At 51.3% G+C, this 19964-nt stretch overlaps 1 protein-coding gene across 2 annotated transcripts; it reads left to right on the forward strand.

The window, feature by feature from the left end:
* The first annotated feature begins 377 nt into the window (after window positions 1-377).
* Window positions 378-6225, forward strand: FAM124B (family with sequence similarity 124 member B). Of its 2 annotated transcripts, none has more exons than XM_064385978.1 (3): window positions 378-695; window positions 1617-2925; window positions 4698-6225. In XM_064385978.1, exons 2-3 carry the CDS (start codon window positions 2197-2199, stop codon window positions 5220-5222), a joined length of 1254 nt encoding a protein of 417 aa, XP_064242048.1. In that variant the 5' UTR covers window positions 378-695; window positions 1617-2196; the 3' UTR covers window positions 5223-6225. The 2 variants fall into 2 exon arrangements, with proteins under 2 accessions (XP_064242048.1, XP_064242046.1); XM_064385976.1 differs by having other exon boundaries at window positions 1622-2925.
* The last annotated feature ends 13739 nt before the right edge of the window (window positions 6226-19964 follow it).

Consider the following 19964-nt stretch of genomic DNA (forward strand, 5'->3'; position numbering starts at 1 on the left):
GGAAAACAATTTGCCTCCCGCTGGCCACGGAGAGGGCCGAAGTTTCTGCATCATTCCCTAACCAGCCCTTACTCTCCACTTGCTGTGCAAGAATTCACATCCTCAGTCCCCTGTCACACCCACCACAGAGCTGCAGCTGCCCACCAGATTTTATCCAGCAGATTGGAGCAGGCCTGGGGCTGAGAGCTGCACAAGCCAGCAGTGGTGGCTCTGCAGGAGGACAGCCTGCCCTTGCTCCCTTTCCACTGCCCTGGGAGGGAGCAGGTTGCAGGGCAGGAGTGGGGTCCTGCTCCAGGGAGGAGGGGCAGTGGGCAGGCACTGGCTGAGGTGCAGCAGCAGCCCAAGGATCTTCACCTGGGGTGGGAACAGGGGAACCTGCTCATGGGAGCTGCTCCCAGCCACAAACCAAGCCCTGATGAATTTACTCAGTTTCAGTGTTTTCCTGTACAGGCAAACTCCCCTGTTCTCCACAGGCAGGAAGGCAGATGACTGCCTGCCCCTGCCCTGTAGCAAGGAGTTGATGAATCATTTCCTTTTCCATATTTTAGTGAAATTGTGTTGTTCAGAGCTCATCTAGAGCATTTTAATGTTTTGAGCACTTGCACTCTTCACTCTCTTCCTGGAATTGTCTGAAGGCTGGATTTTGTTTTTGTCTCCCTCCCAACAGCAGTTGTTACTTGCTCGCAGTGTTGCAGGTGGGTGCAAAATATCTTTTTTCCTAATTTTTTAGACTTTAAAAAAATGTTTATTGTACATAGGTATCAGTGTAGCTTTTTAAGCATGAGTGTGAGTTTCTACCAGTGAGAGAGATCTCCCTAAAGGAAACCAAGGCACTGCTGCTTATACCTTTAGACCCTGGAGATTTTACTTAGTTGAATATAAAGTTAGGGTCATATTAAAAAAAAAAATAGTTCAAAAATTTGAATAACAGACTTATTAATGCTGGGATTTCTTAACAGTGAACCACTGCTTTGTGTGCTTGGCTGTTTGAGAGGGAAGTTGGCATGTCAGCAGAGAGAGATGTGCTGCCCTTAATTAGATGGAGCTGGACAGATCACCAGAGGCCCCAGTTTTGATTTAAGCGCTGGCTACAGTGGGGGCAGCTCAGTATAGGAAGTGGGTTTGGCTTGACCTGTATTGTGCTGCTGCTGGGCTGGCAAACAGGGAGATGAAGGGACAGTGTGATTTATTGTCCACACTAGAAGAGACCTGGAAAGCAGTGTATTTTCAGCATTCCTAGTGTAGCTTACGCAGTAAGATGAGTACCAACATGCAAACCCAAGGAGCAAGAAAAAAAACCCTGGACTTTGATTAAGGCTGCTGATTACATGGGTATCTCAGGGGGAGGAAAAAAAAGTAAAGGAGGAAAAAGAAGCAAAGAGGGCACTGAAAATGGGAAGTCTGGTACCCAGCTTTTATGGGCTATGTACAATAACCCAGGACCTGGTTTCCAGTTAGGCACCAAGTTACCTGTGTTGTGAAAGGTGTTACTATGAGTCGAGGTTTTTTCCCAAAGCTCCTCTTTCCTGATTTATATCTGCCCTTATTGTTATCTGTTATATCACATGGTTGGGTCTTTTCTTTTGTTATTTTGTTTTCCTTCCTTGTTTTCAAAGAGCAGCTTATCTGCGTGCCCCAGAAGGGTGGGACTCACAGAGATCACAGGCTTTGTACAATGAGCCAAAGCCAGCCTGCTGACTACAAGGAAATTTGCGGAGGGTTTCAGCCGTGAGTGCCACGTGGGCTTGGCAAAGGCAGTGATTGCACTGGTGGGACCCAGCTGGGTCCAGAGCAGCCACTTCCACTGCTGGGAACAAGGGAGCATCCCCTCACCCTGGAAAACCGCTGCCTGTGTCGCAGGGCTGTGCATCTGTGCTGTCCTGTGTTGAGAAGGGCAGCAGCAGGAGGATGCAGTGCTGTTCCTGGACACTTGGGTCGCAGGTACTCAGTGCCCACAGCCCCAGAGCTGGGAGTGAGCCTTGATGTGACCTGGGACCGCTCGCTTAAAGCTTTTCACTCCGCACCTGCCCCCTCTGCAGGTTCTCTGTGCTTACCCACGTGTTTCATCAAGTTACTGCAAAGCCTGCAGGAGTCCAAACTCATTCTCTTCAAGGCTCAGAATACATCCTTGTGTTCCCGAGGCAGAGTAAAAGGAAGGCACCAATTTGTCTGGTTTTTTTGCCTGGAGTCTCTGCGATGGATGATGGAGCAGAGTCTCTGCTGACTGTGCATCTCCTCACCCATTTGGGACACTCATTTCCTCTGCAGCAAACTCTGGATCGAATTTTGGACTGGCTCTGCCTCGACATTCGCCTTTTCCTGGTGTCTGAGCGAACTCCTCCGCTGAAATACTATGAGAGGTACCGCAAGAGGAGCTGCAGCTTTCCTGGAATATCCATCCTCCTTTTTCTGCACGAGGACTTGGGAGAAGAACGGATCTTCCAGGTCCACGAGCAATTCCAGCGCCCTCCCTGGCGCTACCAGCGTGCCCAGTTTGCCAAGGGGCAGAGCCCGCCCTGTGCCCCGTGCCAGCAGGACTTCTACGGGCTGGACGAGCAGCTGCCCGTGTGGGGCGTCAGGCGGGCGCAGCGCGGCCCCGAAATCCTGCGGGTCACCCTCCACTGCAGCTTTGATAACTACGAGGACGCAGTCAGGCTCTACGAGCTGATCCTCCAGAAGGAAGGCACGCTGCAGAAGAGCACGCTGTGTGTCTTCGTGCTGCACGCCACCCCAGACGTGGCCGTGCAGCTGTGCCTGAAGCAGCTGCCCCCGGGGGTGACGGCCGAGCCGCCCGACTCGGCAGCGCTGCAGTTCAGGGTGCAGGAAATCGGGCAGCTGGTGCCCCTCCTGCCCAACCCCTGCGTGCCCATCAGCAGCTCCAGGTGGCAAACACAGGACTACGAGGGAAACACAATTCTGCTCAAGGTATGTCTGTGGTGCTCTCAAGAGGAGGGTTTAGCTACTTTATCTGCTTTTTTCCAAGGAAAGCAGGCCTGGTTCAAAACGGAAATTATGATTTTGTTAGTTCATGTTTTCTTTCGAATTTGTGAATGCAGTAATTGGTGTCTGTCAGTGCTGTGATGCTGTTGATAAATGTAAGCACTGATCTGTCACTATAGGACACGAAACAACACGACGCGGATGCACTGCTCTTTCAAGGTAAAAAGAGACTTTTTAATTTCTGACTCCAGCATTTATAGATTTCCAAAAGTGACAGTGGATTGGAGGGTGAAAGTGCCACCTCTCCAATGACACTGGACAAACTAACAGTCTATCAAGTTTCTCTTCTATAAAAGAATGAAAAACAATAAGTTATTTACATAGTGTGTGAGAAAGTTCATTACAAGAATGTAAACATCAGAAGGCTTAGAAAAACTTAAAAAATCAGGGCGACAATGATCCTTGGGAAGTTTTTATACAGTTAAATTAACATCATTACTGCTTGTCTGAAATATTGATGCATTCTAGGGCATGCTAGCTTAACATCTTCGTCCTCTGCCTCAAAGACAAGATTGTAGCAGCCTAATCTTTTTCTGATAAGTCGTTGCTGTGTGTTTTTCAAGGCAGATTTTTGGCATCCAAAACCAAAAGTTTTGTTAAGTGTAATGTTGATACAGCACCGCCTGCAATTAAGGTTGTGAGATCACAAGTGAGTTGCAGTTGGGCAAAAGTGGCAAAGAGATGTGTCCTAGGAAATCTCTGCCTTTTCTGTTGAAGTGCGCCGTCCAGAGGTTATATGAATGCAAATTAAAAAAAAATAAACAAAAAACCACAAAGTCTGTGCTGAGATCATATGTAGTGAGAATTATACATGTGAATAGAATGGAAGTTTGGCTCAGTGTGCTTTCTTTCCATTCTAATAACCCCTCCCACCTCTGGTTATTTTTTTCTTGTAATTTGGATTTTAAATAGTTTGCCCTGTCTTTTTCCTCCCAGAAGTCCTCTGTTGAAGTTAATTACTTGGTTCAGCCTATTTTTATGCTGCTCTGAACACTAATCTCAGGGCAGCCCTTGCTGCCTCAATCTATAACTGGTTTTCACCCTCTTGGAGTGGTCAAGGCCCTGGGAATCTTCACATAGCTTTGAAGTTGATCCTAGCTGGAGCAGGGGACTGGGCCAGGTGACCTCCAAAGGTCCCTTCCTAAATTACCCTGTGGCTCTTCCTGCTGTAGATACAAGGTCTTTGAGCTGACAGATGTACATGAATTCACTGACAGGAAATTTGGAAGCTTGTTTGGGGATTTGACCATGCTGCACTGTGCTCCTCAGAAAGGAAGATGTAATCCACTTGAACTCGAGATGTATCTTGTGCTCGAGCTCCAGACAGCAGGCTGACAGCCTAGAGCTTTAGTCTACAACTCTTCAGCCCATACTGTAAATCTTTCTTATGAGTATCTGCAATTTACCCCCCTGCCCCGATCTCCTGCCATATTGCAAACTAAATCCCAGGCTCTGCTCGCAGACTCCACATGGAGTTGTCATTCCCCCCGAAGCCCCTTGTGGTAACTGGCAGCGGCTCTCCTTTCCAAGTGTTTATCTGGAATGCATGTGGATTTTTTGTATCCACAGCCTCCTTGGGCAGGGACTTCCCCAGGTGAGCTGACCCAGGCTGCAGGTGACCCCAGCACAGCAGGGCTGGGCGAGAGCATCATCCTTGGTCAGCGTGTGGTAACCGGCTTCTCTCTGATTTCCAACAGGTTCAAAGCAGCTCCAGGACCCCTGAAACAAACACCGGGCTTTCCCAGCAGCACCGTGATACAGGCAGCGGACGAATCCCGCAGGACTGTGTGGCAGCCCCTCTCTCTGTAAAGCAGGGTCACCCTGGGCGGGGAAGCCATGAGCTCAGGGCTCGGCAGGGTGGAGCACAGCCCGAGCCGGGTGCAGGCCTTGCCGGTGAGCGGGCGTGCAGCGAGGCCCCGAGGCCCGCGTGTCCCACTCCCGGGCCAGCAGCGCGGCCGGGCCGGGCGCGGCTCCGCGGGCAGCCGGGCGGGAGCCTGCGGGCTGCTCTCCCGGACACCGACCGGGACACCGGGCCGGCCCTGCCGAGCCCCGGCCCGCTCAGCCGGCTCCCCGGGGCCCTGCGGAGCAGCCTGCTGCCGCTGCCGGCCCCCGCGGCCTGGAGGAGCCGAGCAGCGCCCGCAGCCCCGCGCTGCCCCCCGCCCGCACCGGCCGGCCCGGCTCGGCCCGCAGGGGAGGAGGAGGAGGAGGAATTCTTCATATGAGCGAAACCATGCCTGCCTGACGTGAAATAAATGGGCAGGAGATCTTTCTCCTTTTTAATGCCTTTATTAAGAAGAATCAGCTCAGGTGGGGAGAAATCGACGGGTTGCGCCCTCGCCGCCGCTGCTCCCAGGCGTGGCACGGAGAAGGAGGATGATGCAGTTTTGTCCGCTGGTCTGCAGTCAGAGCTGGGGACTCTGTCCTCACGGGAGAGTCGTTGAGTCCTTGTCTTGTTTGTTTAAAAACCCGGGGGGTCTCTTTAATCAGTATCTTTTCAGGTTAGGGTGAGAAACAAAAGGGTCCAAGCAGGTACGGGACTACGCTCCCATCCTTAGACGTCACTTAAGTCACTTGTTGGCTCGTGATTTTAGGGGTTTTTCTTGTAAAAACTGTAAAACTGTAAAAATTCAGGGCGCAATGCATTTCTCATCTGCATACTGGTTCTGATGTCACTGCCTATTCTCTTTACCTTGGAGGGTCTGTCCTGGTGTCTTCTTGGCAAGCGGCCAGCATCAGGGAAACAATCGTTAATCACCGGCCATTAACAGGTATTTGAAGAGCTTTTCTTCGGCAGCGAAACTAAAGAGGTCTGACTTGTTTTTTTAACTCTGAAACTTAAAAAAAATACAACTTTCTATTCATAACATGACGGACTCATCCTTGCCCGAGGACAGCGGAGCGCTTTTGGATGTGCTGTGAATGCTGCAGCTCGGGTGTACCTCTGTGTGACTGCTCCTCCTCAGGGTGTACCTCTGTGTGACTGCACCTCCTCAGGGTGTACCTCTGTGTGACTGCTCCTCCTCGGGGTGTACCTCTGTGTGACTGCACCTCCTCAGGGTGTACCTCTGTGTGACTGCTCCTCCTCGGGGTGTACCTCTGTGTGACTGCACCTCCTCAGGGTGTACCTCTGTGTGACTGCACCTCCTCAGGGTGTACCTCTGTGTGACTGCACCTCCTCAGGGTGTACCTCTGTGTGACTGCACCTCCTCGGGGTGTACCTCTGTGTGACTGCACCTCCTCAGGGTGTACCTCTGTGTGACTGCACCTCCTCAGGGTGTAGCTCTGTGTGACTGCACCTCCTCAGGGTGTACCTCTGTGTGACTGCTCCTCCTCGGGGTGTACCTCTGTGTGACTGCTCCTCCTCAGGGTGTACCTCTGTGTGACTGCTGCAGCTCGGGGTGCACCTCTGTGTGACTGCACCTCCTCAGGGTGTACCTCTGTGTGACTGCACCTCCTCAGGGTGTACCTCTGTGTGACTGCACCTCCTCAGGGTGTAGCTCTGTGTGACTGCACCTCCTCAGGGTGTACCTCTGTGTGACTGCACCTCCTCAGGGTGTAGCTCTGTGTGACTGCTCCTCCTCGGGGTGTACCTCTGTGTGACTGCTCCTCCTCAGGGTGTACCTCTGTGTGACTGCTGCAGCTCGGGGTGCACCTCTGTGTGACTGCACCTCCTCAGGGTGTACCTCTGTGTGACTGCACCTCCTCAGGGTGTACCTCTGTGTGACTGCTGCAGCTCGGGGTGTAGCTCTGTGTGACTGCTCCTCCTCAGGGTGTACCTCTGTGTGACTGCTGCTGCCCAGGGTGTACCTCTGTGTGACTGCACCTCCTCAGGGTGTACCTCTGTGTGACTGCTGCAGCTCGGGGTGTAGCTCTGTGTGACTGCTCCTCCTCAGGGTGTACCTCTGTGTGACTGCTGCTGCCCAGGGTGTACCTCTGTGTGACTGCTCCTCCTCGGGGTGTACCTCTGTGTGACTGCTGCAGCTCGGGGTGCACCTCTGTGTGACTGCTGCTGCCCTGTCGCTGTGACACCCCACCAGGGGTCACTCAGGCAGACACTGAATTCCCACGGAGAGATGCTAAGGAGGCTGCAGGAAAGATAACGCTGTATTTACAGAAAGATGTTGGTTTGGCTTGGTTTTTCAACGCACAATAGGTGAGGGTTGTGTTGTGCAATGAATAAGAATAAGACATATGACTCCTACAGCTGTTCTGAGATGCTGAAAAATAGACAGTGACATCTTCAGATGGGTTTTGAAGGTGCAGCTTGGCTGAGCTTGCCAAGGAGCTGGATGTCCCCAGCTGTGGGCACTCACCATCCCTTGCTAGGACATACTGGAACAAGCTTTGGCATGGTCATAGTAGTCATGCTGGTTTCCCTTTGTGCTCTTTCTTGCTTTCCCTGTTGCTGGTATTTAAATCTATCAATGTTGCCAATGTTATTCAAGGTTTGAAACATAAGAATATTCTTTTAAATATTTCTAGCGATATCTTTTTTCCAACTCAGCACAGTACATGCAAAAACCACACACTTGAAGGGAAGTTCCAGTAAAACCTGCTGCTGCCTATTCATGTGACCCTTAAAATAAACACAGCAACGGGCCAGGCTTTGTTAAGCCAGTGTGCAATTAGCAGGCAATCTAGCTGTTTTTAAATTAACAGAAGACAAGAGAAGTTGAGAGTCTTGGAGGGAATTGCTAAATCCTCAAGAGTAAAAAGGATGGGAGAAATGAAGTCATGATTCAGCATCAACAGATGCTGAAATAACTCCCATCTTGATCAGTTCTCTTTCTCAAGTAGGATTAAATAAATCTCACCAGGAAAGAGATGGGAAGAATATGAAGGAGGAGTGAAATTATTCAAAGAAGAGCCAACATCTGGGCATACTTACCTTCCAAACAGTACAACAAAGAGGTATTTTCTGCCTTAAATATATCTGAATTCTGGAGGGGATATAGGGAAGTCCCTGCTCAGGGCCCTTCCAGCTGGTGCTGCCCTGCCAAGTAAGCTCATGAACCCTTCAATTTGGGGACCAAAACCTACAGAACAGCACACTTCATTCCCTGGACACTTAACATCCCCCAGGTTTTCACAAGCTCCACAAAAATTGTGGACTTTCTAATGAATCCTACTGTGATGTCTACGAGGGTGATTATTTAATCTTTCCTAGCAACTCAGCAGGGCTTTTCAGAGCTGGGGAAAACGTCTGCTCAGTAGGGAAGCAGCCAAGAGGAGCTGGCAGGGGCTGGTCCCCAGGCCTGCTGTGGTGTGTGCCAGGGTGGGCTGGAGGCTCCTGGGGAGAGCAGGGGCTCAGAGCAGGGCACTGCTCCCTGAATACGAGCTTACAGACCTGCACTGGGCATGCATGGGATAAGCATGGACTTGGAAATCGAGGCAGAAGTGGGATTCCTGGGAGGAACAGCTTTAAAGAGAGATTTTATGGCCTTCTCTCCATTCTCTCGTGCCAAAGGTACTTGAGTGTGACTATTTAGCATAATCTTATTTTACCTAGAGGCAGAAGGTCAGTGTCTAGCCTGAGGGAATTGTTTCATCATTCGGAAAAAAAAAGGGACAAGTTTCACCTTCCCTGCAACAGATCATGGAAAAGGGCTTCAAGTCAAAGGAAGATGGCTGTGAAAATACTGGTTTTAACAGTGAGCAGGTAAAATCCATGTATTTTAAGCACAGGATATATCTCCTACAAATTCTGTATTACACAGGCTGGTGTGCAGGGTGTGTTGGGTCAGCAGTCACATTTCCCATGGACAGATTCCATATTGGAAGGCAAAGATTCACATTTTCCAGACTGTTCATATCTCTGCAGCCTCTATTTTATACATCTTCCTTGCACACTGTGCCATTTCTTTCAGGCTTTTTAAAAAAGTCTAGTAAGGAGCACGGGTTGACTGGGTTTGCTGGAGGTCTGTGTCCCAAACACTCTGAGAGGAGCTTCCTGGTAAGCAGCCAGAGAGAATGGATGCATGAGCTGTGTGGGGCTGGCAGTGAGCTCAGCCAGGGCTTCCCATCCCATGAGCTGGGCCCAGCAAAGCACACTGGGGAAAGCAGCTCTGGTGGGAAACTGAAGAGGGAGTTTGACAAGATGCTTAGAGGATCATGGCATCACAGCACTGAATGAAGGGAAATGCAGTGGGATTTTTACCTTTGGGGTGTGTTGGTATAAAGGATGATGGGAATGGCTGTGACCTGGCTGTGACCATGGGGGTCATGGTGCTGTGGGTACTGAGCTGCTGATTCTTTTGATGGACAGCAGCCAAGGTGGGCAGCACTGCTTAAAACCTTCTAAATTAGATTTTAATTTTGAGGTGTGCAGTTTTTTGGGGACAGTGGGATCCTGCTTTGTGTCAGGCAGTGCCATGCCCAGGAGTGGGGATGTGGCCCTGGGACTCCTGTGAGCCAGGGGGTGACCCCATTCCCAGAGGGGCAGAGATGCTGCCATGTGCCCACAGGGGATGATGATGAACAGTCCCATCTGAACTGAAAGGCTTTGCTCCTGTGTCATTGGCACAGTCTGGGTGATGGAGGGAGGAAATCTGTTCTTGCAGGAGCAGGGTGTGTGCTGAGAGAGTGAGCCATGGGCACTGGGGTCACAAGAAGCAGAACTTGCTCTGGGGTCACTTTAACACAACCTGAAGGGGTGAGTGCTGTTTTTTGGGGTTTTGTTTTGTTTTGTTGTTGTTGTTTAGCCCTTGGAAACAGCAATTGTGTCTTTTGTCTCCTCTGAAGCAAGCACAGTGGTACTTCTGAGGGATGAGTTGCCCAGGGAGCACTCCCTGATGCCGGGATATGAGCACAAAGGTGGGGATGCTCCCTTGCTCCCCACTCCTGGCGTGCTGTGGGCAGGCAGCCCAGAAAGCCCTGCCGTGGTCAGTGAGATCACAGGCTTGGTCTTTTATGTTAAAAAGAAGCTGGCAGACTTGATTCTTTCGGGGAAGCAAATGCTGAAAGCACTTTTTCCTGAATTCTGGGCCAAATTGAGCTTTCATGAATGCCTCGGTAAATCCTGAGGCAGTCCTGTGAGCACAGCCGAGCTTCCCAGATTTACTCTGCTGGGTCTGGGCTGGGACTTCCCTTCTCTTCACCTGTGCTGGTGCCGTGCTCCGCACCCAGTACAAACAAAGCTTCGCAGCCGCTTGGTGGGGGGAAACAGATGATTCAGAAATCTCCTGTTTGTAACGGGAACAGAAACCAGGAATTGTCTCTTGTGCTGAAGATGAAGTGGCAGCTCCAGCCCCTGCACGGGCTGTGTACAATCGGCGCTCACCGGTCACCCGTGCAGGGCTGGAGCAGTGACGGCCACCTCCTCTACTGTCACCTCTTGGGCTTTGCAGATTTCACAGATTGTTGCTGTTATTGTTACTTTTCGTGTTATTGCTGTTGTTATTGTTGTTGTCATTGCAGTTAGGTTTGCTGTGTTTCTGCTGTCCCCGTGTGTCGCGGCTGCGCCGGGCGGGGTCCCGGGGTGCGGGGACTGCGGGGACAGTCCTGCCCGTCCCTGTCACACCAGCTCCGCCTGCTGCCCGCACACGGCATCCTTCCCCGCGGTGTGTCCCTGTCCCCTCCTTCCCCGGCGGTGTGTCCCTGTCCCCTCCTTCCCCGGCGGTGTGTCCCTGTCCCCCTCCTCCCCTGCGGTGTGCCCCTGTCCCTTCCTCTCCCTGCGGTGTGTCCCTGTCCCCTCCTTCCCCGGCGGTGTGTCCCTGTCCCCTCCTTCCCCCGCGGTGTGCCCCTGTCCCCTCCTTCCCCGGCGGTGTGTCCCTGTCCCCTCCTTCCCCCGCGGTGTGTCCCTGTCCCCCTCCTCCCCTGCGGTGTGTCCCTGTCCCCCGGGGAGCAGCAGCGTCGGGGGCTGCAGGCAGCAGCTGCGATCCGGGCTCGGGCTCTGGGTCGCTTTCAGCGCAGTCCCAGGGTCAGTGTGCCCTCACCGTGCCCTCACCGTGCCCGAGCGGCCCCAGGGTGGCTCCGGTGCCTGGTGCTGCTCCCATGGCCGCGCTGCCTCCACAGAAAGACGGGAGCTGCCAGAACCAGCCCCAGCCTGCTCTCCTCTCCCCGGGCTTTGGCAGCACCAGATCTCGCAGCCCAGCGTGGTGCAGCGTGTCTGAGCTTCTTATGGAGTCCCTGTCCCCACCCTTCCAGCAACCGGGGCTTTTAATCCTCACTTTCATTAATACGAATTTAACCTGATAGATTAGGAAGCAATAGAGGTACTAATAACAAAGAAAGCCCATTTCTCTCTCATTCATTAATTTTCTCTGACAGCAAAGTAGTCAATTAGGGAGATCTGTCATGTAAGTGATGGGGAAAATAGAGTTCTTCTTAACGTGTTTTATTGGTTTTTGGCAGCCTCAGTCACTGATGTCATGAGCAGTGGTTACTGTGCATCTGCTGTGTGTAAGATTTGATACAGTACTGACAAGCTTGCTATAACAATGTTTTATTAAAAAAACGCTATGAATTCTCTCTTTTCACCAATAGTTGAGCACTGAATGATCACTCTAGGACAGATGTGATGGAGCAGGGCAGGGATGAGGTGAGGAGTGGGACCTTTGCTTTGGCAGGGCAGAGCAGGAGCAGGTACAGAGCATTCCAGGTCATGTCTGTCTCTCTCTGTCTTGCTTACAAAGTGGATTATGAAGCTCAAAGGCCCTGAGGCTTTGCTTTTCTGTAATCAGGGACAGGAAACTTCTGCTGAAGCCGAAATGAAGCTGAAGGAGAGGTCTGGGCTGTGAGAGGGGCACAGAGGGCCTGGGGTCTCCCTGTCTGTGTGGCACACATCCTTCTCTTCCCTCCCATCATTCGTGTAGGTTGGCAATAGGAGAATTCTCTGCAGCCCCTTTTGCCCGTGGTGCTGCTGACACTGCTCAGGGGAGGAAGGCCACTGCAGCCTGGAGCTCCCTGCCCAGCCTTCCTGGCACCTCCTGCACACAAAATGGGCTTTGCAGCAGCTGTTTGGGCCTGTGTGGTGAAGATGTAAGGTCTTGCTGCTGGATTTTGCTGAGTAATCCTCCAAATATCAGCGATGCCAGTCTGACAGACCAGCTGGGGTGGGACATGCAGGAGTGGGGCACACACATGTTGGAGCAGGGGACTCAGCTGGGATGGAGCTGCCCAAGCTGGGCATATTCCTGTTGGAGCTCTGCTTTGTCCCCTTCTCAAGACAGTGTTTTCCTGTTTGCCAGCACCTTTCTTTTGTCCTCAGGGAAATCAAAACTCATTTTTCCTGGGGCCTCGGGAAGGAGCCTGGGGGGATGATGTGCTTCCATCTGGCCCCGTGCCTGCTGGCTGGGGGCTGTGTCCCACCCTGCAGGGGTTCGGTGTGCTGGAAGTGCTCTGTGCCCTGTAACACACGCACCATGGAGGGAAACCAATCGTGAGAGGGCAAAATGCCTTTTGCAAGAGCTTCCTGCCAGCTGCAGAATGTTCCTCAGGGTGATACTCTGTCAGGGCCCTCTTCTGTCTCATCCTGGGCTTCAGCAGCAAGCTGTGTCCTGGAGCTGTGCCCTTCTCGGTGTTAGCTGCTCCCCATCAACTTTATTTTCAGGAAAAGTTGCTCATTTGCAATGTAATATCCTGAATTGAACACCCCAAATACTTAGTACCTCACTGAAGTGTCAGAGATGTTCCCCACCCCCACACCCTAAAGCAGTAATACAGAATACAAAATACAGCAGATGTAAGAGCTTCTTTCCTGTTCCATGTATTGGTCTTCTTTAGGTGCAGAGGATGCACCTGATCAACCTGTACTAAAAATTCAATTACCCTATTTTTAAAAGAGAAACAGGGATCACACCCAAGTTTGGGAGGGTATCTGGAATGAAAAGTCAATGTGTCAGGAAGCAGTCAGAATGGATCTGCCAGGAGGCAGATTTATCTTCCATGGAATTTCTCAACCTCCCCTTCCAGCAGACTCCTCCTGACAACACAACTGCATTGCAGTTTGCTGTGCATGTTTCTGATGTTTAATTCTTATTATTTGAGAGAGGGTTTGAGAGGTTTTCATCTCCCATTGAGCACTTGTATTAATATTCCAGTTCAGGATCTCAGTTTTGCTGCTGATTACAGGCAGGGACAGATCCAATTCCTATTAGGATGAATTTATATTCTTTAAGAGTCCCGAAAGCTTTCTTCTCCCCTATCACCCTTGTTCAGGCACTGGCAGCCTGGCTATGCTGGGAGGTGATTAGGTTTGTAAATTTGTTCCTGCAGACACTCAGTGACACTGTTCATTTTCTCATCTCCCTCGTGCAGCTGAAGTTGTGACAGCCTCACTTCTTTAATTGGGATTGTCTCCAGCAGCATCTCTGCATCAGAAGAAGCCTCACAGGGTGCAGGCCTGGGAGGCTCAGAGCAGGCAGGAGCTGCTGGGGCTGCTACCTGCCACAGCTGGTGGAGATTGATCTTCCCTTCCCAAAACACTGGAAGAGAGGATGTAAAATACCCTGACAATTGCCTGTAGGGTAAAGATGCTTTCTCTTAAGTAACCTCCTGCCTGTTGGCCTCACTGGGCTTCAGCACCTTCGTGTGGAGAAAGAGCAGAAAGTCCCTCCTTGTACTCCTGCCTTAGGTTTGGCTCACTGCTGCTCTCTTGGGTGTGGTGTGAGAGATGGAGGAATGATGAGGCATTCCCAGCCCTTCTAACACTGTCCCTTGTGCCACTGTGCTGGGAGCTGAGATTGTCCCTGCTGGGTGTGGTGCTGCTTGGTCAGAGGCTGCAGACTCAGGAGGGCTGGCATCAGCCTCAGGCTGGACCTGCCATGCTCATGGCCTTCCCAGCAGTGCCTGGATTGGGAGCCCAGGCCATCAGTGCTCATCCCTGATCCTTGCTCAGCTTCCCTCTCCTCCTGGCAAGGAGTGAGGTGTGAGCAATTCACTCACAGGTGCTGGGCAGACACCTGAGCCATGCTGGCCCCTTGCTGCTTTGTGAGCCTGAAGCTTCACCAGTGCATGGCTGAAGTGTGGTTTGTGGTTTTGCTTTTGCTTTAGCAGGATTGCCCCAGGGATTCTCAATTAAAACAACAAAAGAATGAGATTATACTAAAGGAAACTCCCAGGATAACACAAAAGATTCTGAGTGTGCAGTGAGTACAAAAGGAACGTATTTTGGCTGTTCCAGTGGCTGGAAGTTTTATTTCCAGTCTGGCAGCAGATCTTGATTATGTTCTTCTCCCTCCCTTATTTGTTGGCTGTGTTAGACAGAAGTGTCCTCTCAGGATGACCAGATGGGAACAGCACCACCAGCAGCTCCCTTTGGATGCAGTAGTCTGGAAACTGGTAATGGTCACTGGGGTGGGTGCACATAACTGGGATGAATAAATGGGTGTTGTGAAACCTTGTGCTTAGATGGAATGCAGCACTTCGTGGCACTTATATTCCACTTCCCTGGGGGCTTCCTTGTCCACTGGGCATAGTGGTTGTTGTGTGGCCTCCTGCCAGTCCAGCCAGCTCTTCAAGCTGTTGCTGCACTCTCCAGAAATGAGTGGTTGGAAGGTGGCTGATCAGGTTGCTCCTGCCACCACCAGAAGTGTCTTGGTGGAGCAGATGTGCCATGACCCTCTCTGGGCTCCACTGAGGGTCCTACTGGGTCCCACTGGCTTTGGTGGGGTGGTCTGGCCACCAGCTGGTTTCACTTGCAGGTCCAGTGGTTTCACACTGAGGAGGGCACTGGGCTCCCAGCTCTGCACTCCAGCCCTCCAAAATCTACAGCCCCATCCTAAGACAGGCTGTGAGGGTTTCCAGGCATTCTGTGTGAGCTGGGACACCAGAGGAAGGGGCAGGATGAGAGCAGAGTTTCCCTGAGAATTTGACTGTGGTTTTCTCATCTTGTTTTAATTTGGAGCTACTGGGCTTTGTGGAGAGAACAGCTGATTGCAGAAATGCCTCATGCTGATGTTTACCAGATATTCTTTTTAGATGGGAAAGTCATTCTGTGTCATGAGAAATTTCACAAGTGTTAGCTTTTTTTTGCAAGTTGGAGTGAAACCAGATTTCAGGAGGTTTAGATTTCTCACAAACTTGGAAGTCTGACCACTCTGAGGTGCAGCTCTCTGACACCCGCTTGAGCTGCTCAGCCACCTCACCCTGCAGCACCTGGCACAGTGTTAGAGCAGACCAGACAAGTACCATGGCAGGCCAAGCACTTTCTGGTAGGGAAGAGCAAATCTTTTCCTTCTCATAGCTGCTTGGACTCAGCAATTGCCTCAGTGGAGACTTCTGTTCTCCAGTCTCATTGTTCAGCTCTGGTAATAACCACTGTTGTGTTTACAAGTTCTGAGTGATGACAGGCCGGAAGCCTCCCCAGCATTTAATTTTTCCTGTGTCAGTGTGCTGGCTTTGCCTGCCTTCATCAGCACCCAGGGCTTTCTGCCCCTTGCTCTGCTTGCCATGGAACTGAGCTGTGAACAATCCCAACCCTGGGCTGTCCCTGTGCCTCCCAGGCACACAGGGGATGCCCCTGTCCCCAGGCATCTCTTGTTCTATGAGGTTGCATTTTGTTTGTAATTTGCTGGCATTGGTAAGTGAGGTGCTGTGACATGGGCATCCTGAAGGACCCTCCTGCTCCGTCCGTGCCCTGTGTGGTGTTTGGTTCCTGGGTTCAGTCTGGAAAAAGGGAATTGCTGCCAAGGCAGAGGTGGCAGCAGGAGGTGTGTGGGTGTCAGAGGTGCGGTACCTCGGCAGGCAGGCTCAGCTGGAGGGGTTGCCAGGAGCAGGGGTGCTGGTGGGAGGCTGGAGTTGATCCCTCTCCATGCAGCAGGGCAGGCTGGCCGTGAGGAAGGGCTCCTGCTGCTCCTTGTGCTGCTGGCACAGCCTGTCTCCTGTGATTCTGCCTGGGGGAGTGCAGCACACAAAGCCAGGAGCCAGTGTGACCCCAGAGGCAGCACTCGTGGTGCTGGCAGCAGAGAGCTCCTGGGATTCAGGATTCAGAGTGGGAGCTGCCAGGTCAGGGGCTGAGGTCAGGCCAGCAGCCCCCGCAGTACCAGGCAGCCTGCTGGCACCAGCTGGGTCATTTCCACTCTTGGGACATGAAGAAAGCTGTGTTCAGAGAAAACCTTGAGCCTCTAGCAAAAAAACAACAGGGAGGAGAGGAAGGAAGGAAAACCCATAAAACACTTTCTTCTAATGTCTTGCAGATTCACAGCCCTTGCCCCACTCATCTGGCTGCTGGGTTTTATTTTCAGCTGTTTGATTAATGACAGCATGTTCTGGAGCCTTTTGAAGTGTGGAGACCACTTCCATCCCCCTGGTGACTCAAACTATCCATGGTGAGCCAGTAAGGTGATGCTTCCCTGGGCTGTGCTCCCCAGGGAGGGTGGGGGCTGCCTGGCAAGGTGCCCCTGGGACTTGCTGCAGCTGGATTGCACACAATCTACCAAAAACAGAGCAGGATGGGATTGTTGTCCAGGTTTAATTTGAGCTTTCCTTGATTCTGGTGTAGCTGTGAGAACTGGTGGACTCCTGTATTTTCTGTGTTCTGCTGTGCTTTTATGGCAGGAGCAATGAGGATCCTCAGACCAGGCTCGTCACCAAAGCCTGGTTTGAGTATTTGTGAGGGAAGCTGTGCTGACAATGACAATACTTCACAAGTATTGCAAAGGTTGAATGGAGATCTCCTTCCTCCACACCCACCATGGACACCTGGGCCTCTGAAGGTGTATGAGGATTGCAGTGCTGGCTACCCACACCACCTAGAGCCTTCTCTGCATTTCTCAGTTGTTCCTCTAGGTAGGATTTGTCTGCAAGAGAATCTGTTGTGGTTTTGATGCAACACACGGTTACTGCTTGGAGGGTGATTATTTGAAAGCATTTGTTCTATCTGTGTCTGTTTTGTGCTCTGTCTTGCTTGACCTACACCCAGCAATGCACGTTGGCAGCCTCAGCCTGTCCATCCATTATCATTAATGCTCCAGCATGTGGTTTTACTTTATGGAGGATTGCACAGCGCTGCTGATGGTAATGGGAAAGGAGATGTTTTGGGCATGCAGCAGCTCCTTTTAACATCAACATTTTGGATGGGTTTTGAAAGCAGTCACCCGTTGTATGTTCTAAAAGCTATTTGCCTGTAATCTTAAATTGTGATAACAATAATAACAATAACCTTGCTGATGCAGAGGTTGTGTGGGAGAAACACTGAAAATTTACTACAAAGCTTTGCCAAGCTTGAAGTGATTTTTCTCTTTTCTTTTTTTCCCTTTTGGTGATTGAAAGCCATTTCTCGCAGCGGTGGCTGGCAGCTCCAGCTGTGCCCTGTCACAGCGGAGCAGGATCCGGCTCCGGGGGCAGCGTGGCTCTGTGCTGTGTCCTTCTGCAAAGCCCGGAGGAGGCAAATGACAGCGCAGTCATTTCCCCAGAAACGTGGGATGCACTTGGCCTTTGGTCCAGCAAGGTGTCAGCAGAGTGACCACATCCCCTCCCCACCCAGGTGTGCCCAGGAATTTTACCAGTGCACGTCTGCAGCTCACAGGAACTGGCTCAGAACACCTGGTTCATGCAGCAGGGACACTGCACAGCTGCTGGGACATGCAGCAGGGACACTGCACAGCTGTTCCTGCTGGGGGATGCAGCAGAGACACTGCACAGCTGCTCCTGCCGGGGGATGCAGCAGGGACACTGCACAGCTGCTCCTGCTGCAGGGATGCAGCAGGGACACTGCACAGCTGCTCCTGCCGGGGGATGCAGCAGGGACACTGCACAGCTACTCCTGCTGCAGGGATGCAGCGCCCAGGCTGCCCCGGAGGGGCAGGACAGCAGTCGTGGGGCTGCCCTGGGTGCAGAGCTGCGGTTTGATGCTGTGTGAGCCATCAGGCCCCGGGTGAGGGCAGAGCTGGGGCTGGCAGGGTGAGCAGCGAGCCCCCGGCTCCAGACGCCCCTGGGACACGGAGCCGCCGCCCCAAATTAATGAGATTGTCACAGTGCAGCCGCCCGGTCACGGCTGAGGAGCTGCTCTGTCCCCAGCCCCTCTCCCGGGGCTGCCAGCCTCTCCAGAAAATTACCCTGTGGAGTGCCATTTCTCATGCTTATTCGTAGCCTAATCGTGTGTAGTCGGTCTGGGTTTTGGAAGTTGGATGAAAGTCAATTCATTTCAGTTTAAAAATTCAGTCAATCAGATGTGGTCGGCTGAGTTGTTTTTTCTTTCACCTCACGCTTCACAGACATTTTGGTGGGCGGCATTGAGAGCATTAGGGCTGAAGTTATCCAAACCTCTCCACTGGATAGGAAAATAGTATTATTCTCATTTTATTCAGAAGGAAATGAAAATACAGGGATTTTGTATGGCTTGCCTAACATCACAGGGAGACTCCCTTTAACAAAAAGCAGATCTCTCATCTCCTAATCTTACAGATTAAAAGCAACATCCTTCTTCCTTTATCCTTCTTTCATACAATTCAAAACTTTGCACTAACAGTTTGTTTTTGTAGACATGGCCTTGATAAGTGATTTCTTTGAGCAATAGCCAACTCACGGGCCATTGTTCAGTGGTAATGAGCTGGCTTAACATAAATTCAACAGCACGCCAAGACTCTACACCTGACCAGGCATCCAGGTTGGAACCCTGTCTATTATTTGAAATAAAAAACAAACACAAACCATTATTGTTTAGAAAGAAAGATGAGAACACGTAGGAAGAGGATGAATGCAGAGTTGTGGCATAAGTACAAACTGCAGTGATCTCAGGCTGGAATCTCTGTTTTCTTATGCTGCACCATCACTCCCTGTTTCAGTTTTTAGAATTCCTCTTTGTCAGGGATGTGTTGGAACAATGGTGATGCCTTTATTTGGAGATGCTGAGGGCTGAGAATGGCTCTGTGGAGGCTGGTAGGGAGGGAAGGCTTAGCATATCTGCAGGAGGAGAAGGGGCTTTTGGATGGCAGTGAAGACATGGCTCTTGCTTGGAGCAGTGATGGGATATTCAGTGTGTCTTTCTTCCGTGTGAGGTAGGAGTTGAGAGGCCAGCTAGACTAAAGTGAAGGCCCTTCTTGGTGAATCTGGGCACTCACAGACAACAGGGTATCTTGGAGGGATGTGCATAGTGGGAACAGAAATAATTAATGACTGTCTTATTTCCATTTTCCTTACATGTTTACATTAATTGAACTACTCTTGTCTTCCCCCCCCCCCCCCCCCCCTTCTTTGGACATGCTTACTACTACAGGCTGCTGGAAAATCTTGAGCAAAGGATGGTCCTACTTTGCAGAAACATTGATTATGCTTGGAGATGAAGTTCTTAACAGCATGCAGTTTCCACCCTTCCCCTAGTCAATAAGTGGCTGTTCCATTGGTGTGCTGTGCAGGGCCTTGGATTCCAGATCCTGAGGGCTCTTTGCTCATCTCCTGTGGGTTTGGATCAATCATCAGTCTGGTGCTGCCTCTCAGAGGTCACACATCTGCAGTAGGTTTGCCTCATCCTTCAGGTGTGCCCATGGGTTCCCTTCTCAGTGTGCAGGTGGGAGTGCTCACTGCCAGGCTCCTGTCAGTGGCAGAAAACAGGGGCTGGTCCAGCAGCCCTGGGTGTTGGAGACATTGAGGCTGGCCCTGCTCAACGTTGCCCTGCAGAGTTGTGTGCTGCTGGTTCTGCAAAGCATGACTGGAACTGATTTTGTTTGTTGCTCACGATAATTTTCTCCTGGGATCAGATTAGGCAGTTTTGGTTTGCTCTTTTCCCAGTTTGGTTTTAATTAGTATTTGACCTCCTCACTGCTGGTTCTCTTCTGCACTTGCTGTATTGCAGTCACTTTGCTCTGGGCTGTTTTCTGAGAAAAACTAGGACATACTCAGTACCTTTGGTAGATGTTATGCCTGGAAGGTGGCCCAGTGCTGTAAGAAGTGCTCCTGACTGAGTAATGGAAGCCAAGAGCTAAACAGTTATGATAGTGTTCCAGTTAAAACATGGGAGTACCTCATACCATTCCAAAGTGGCTTAGCTGTGTCATCACGGTACCCAAGGAAGGTGAGTCCAGGAG

The sequence above is a fragment of the Passer domesticus genome, chromosome 11 (genome assembly GCF_036417665.1).
Source record: "Passer domesticus isolate bPasDom1 chromosome 11, bPasDom1.hap1, whole genome shotgun sequence".
NCBI lineage: Eukaryota > Metazoa > Chordata > Aves > Passeriformes > Passeridae > Passer > Passer domesticus.

Bases quoted from the DNA above. Each gene is read 5' to 3' on its own strand.
- FAM124B (XM_064385978.1), top strand. From the start codon at position 2,197: ATGGATGATGGAGCAGAGTCTCTGCTGACTGTGCATCTCCTCACCCAT. The intron at 2,926-4,697 runs GTATGTCTGTGG...GATTTCCAACAG, and splicing joins GAAACACAATTCTGCTCAAG to GTTCAAAGCAGCTCCAGGAC.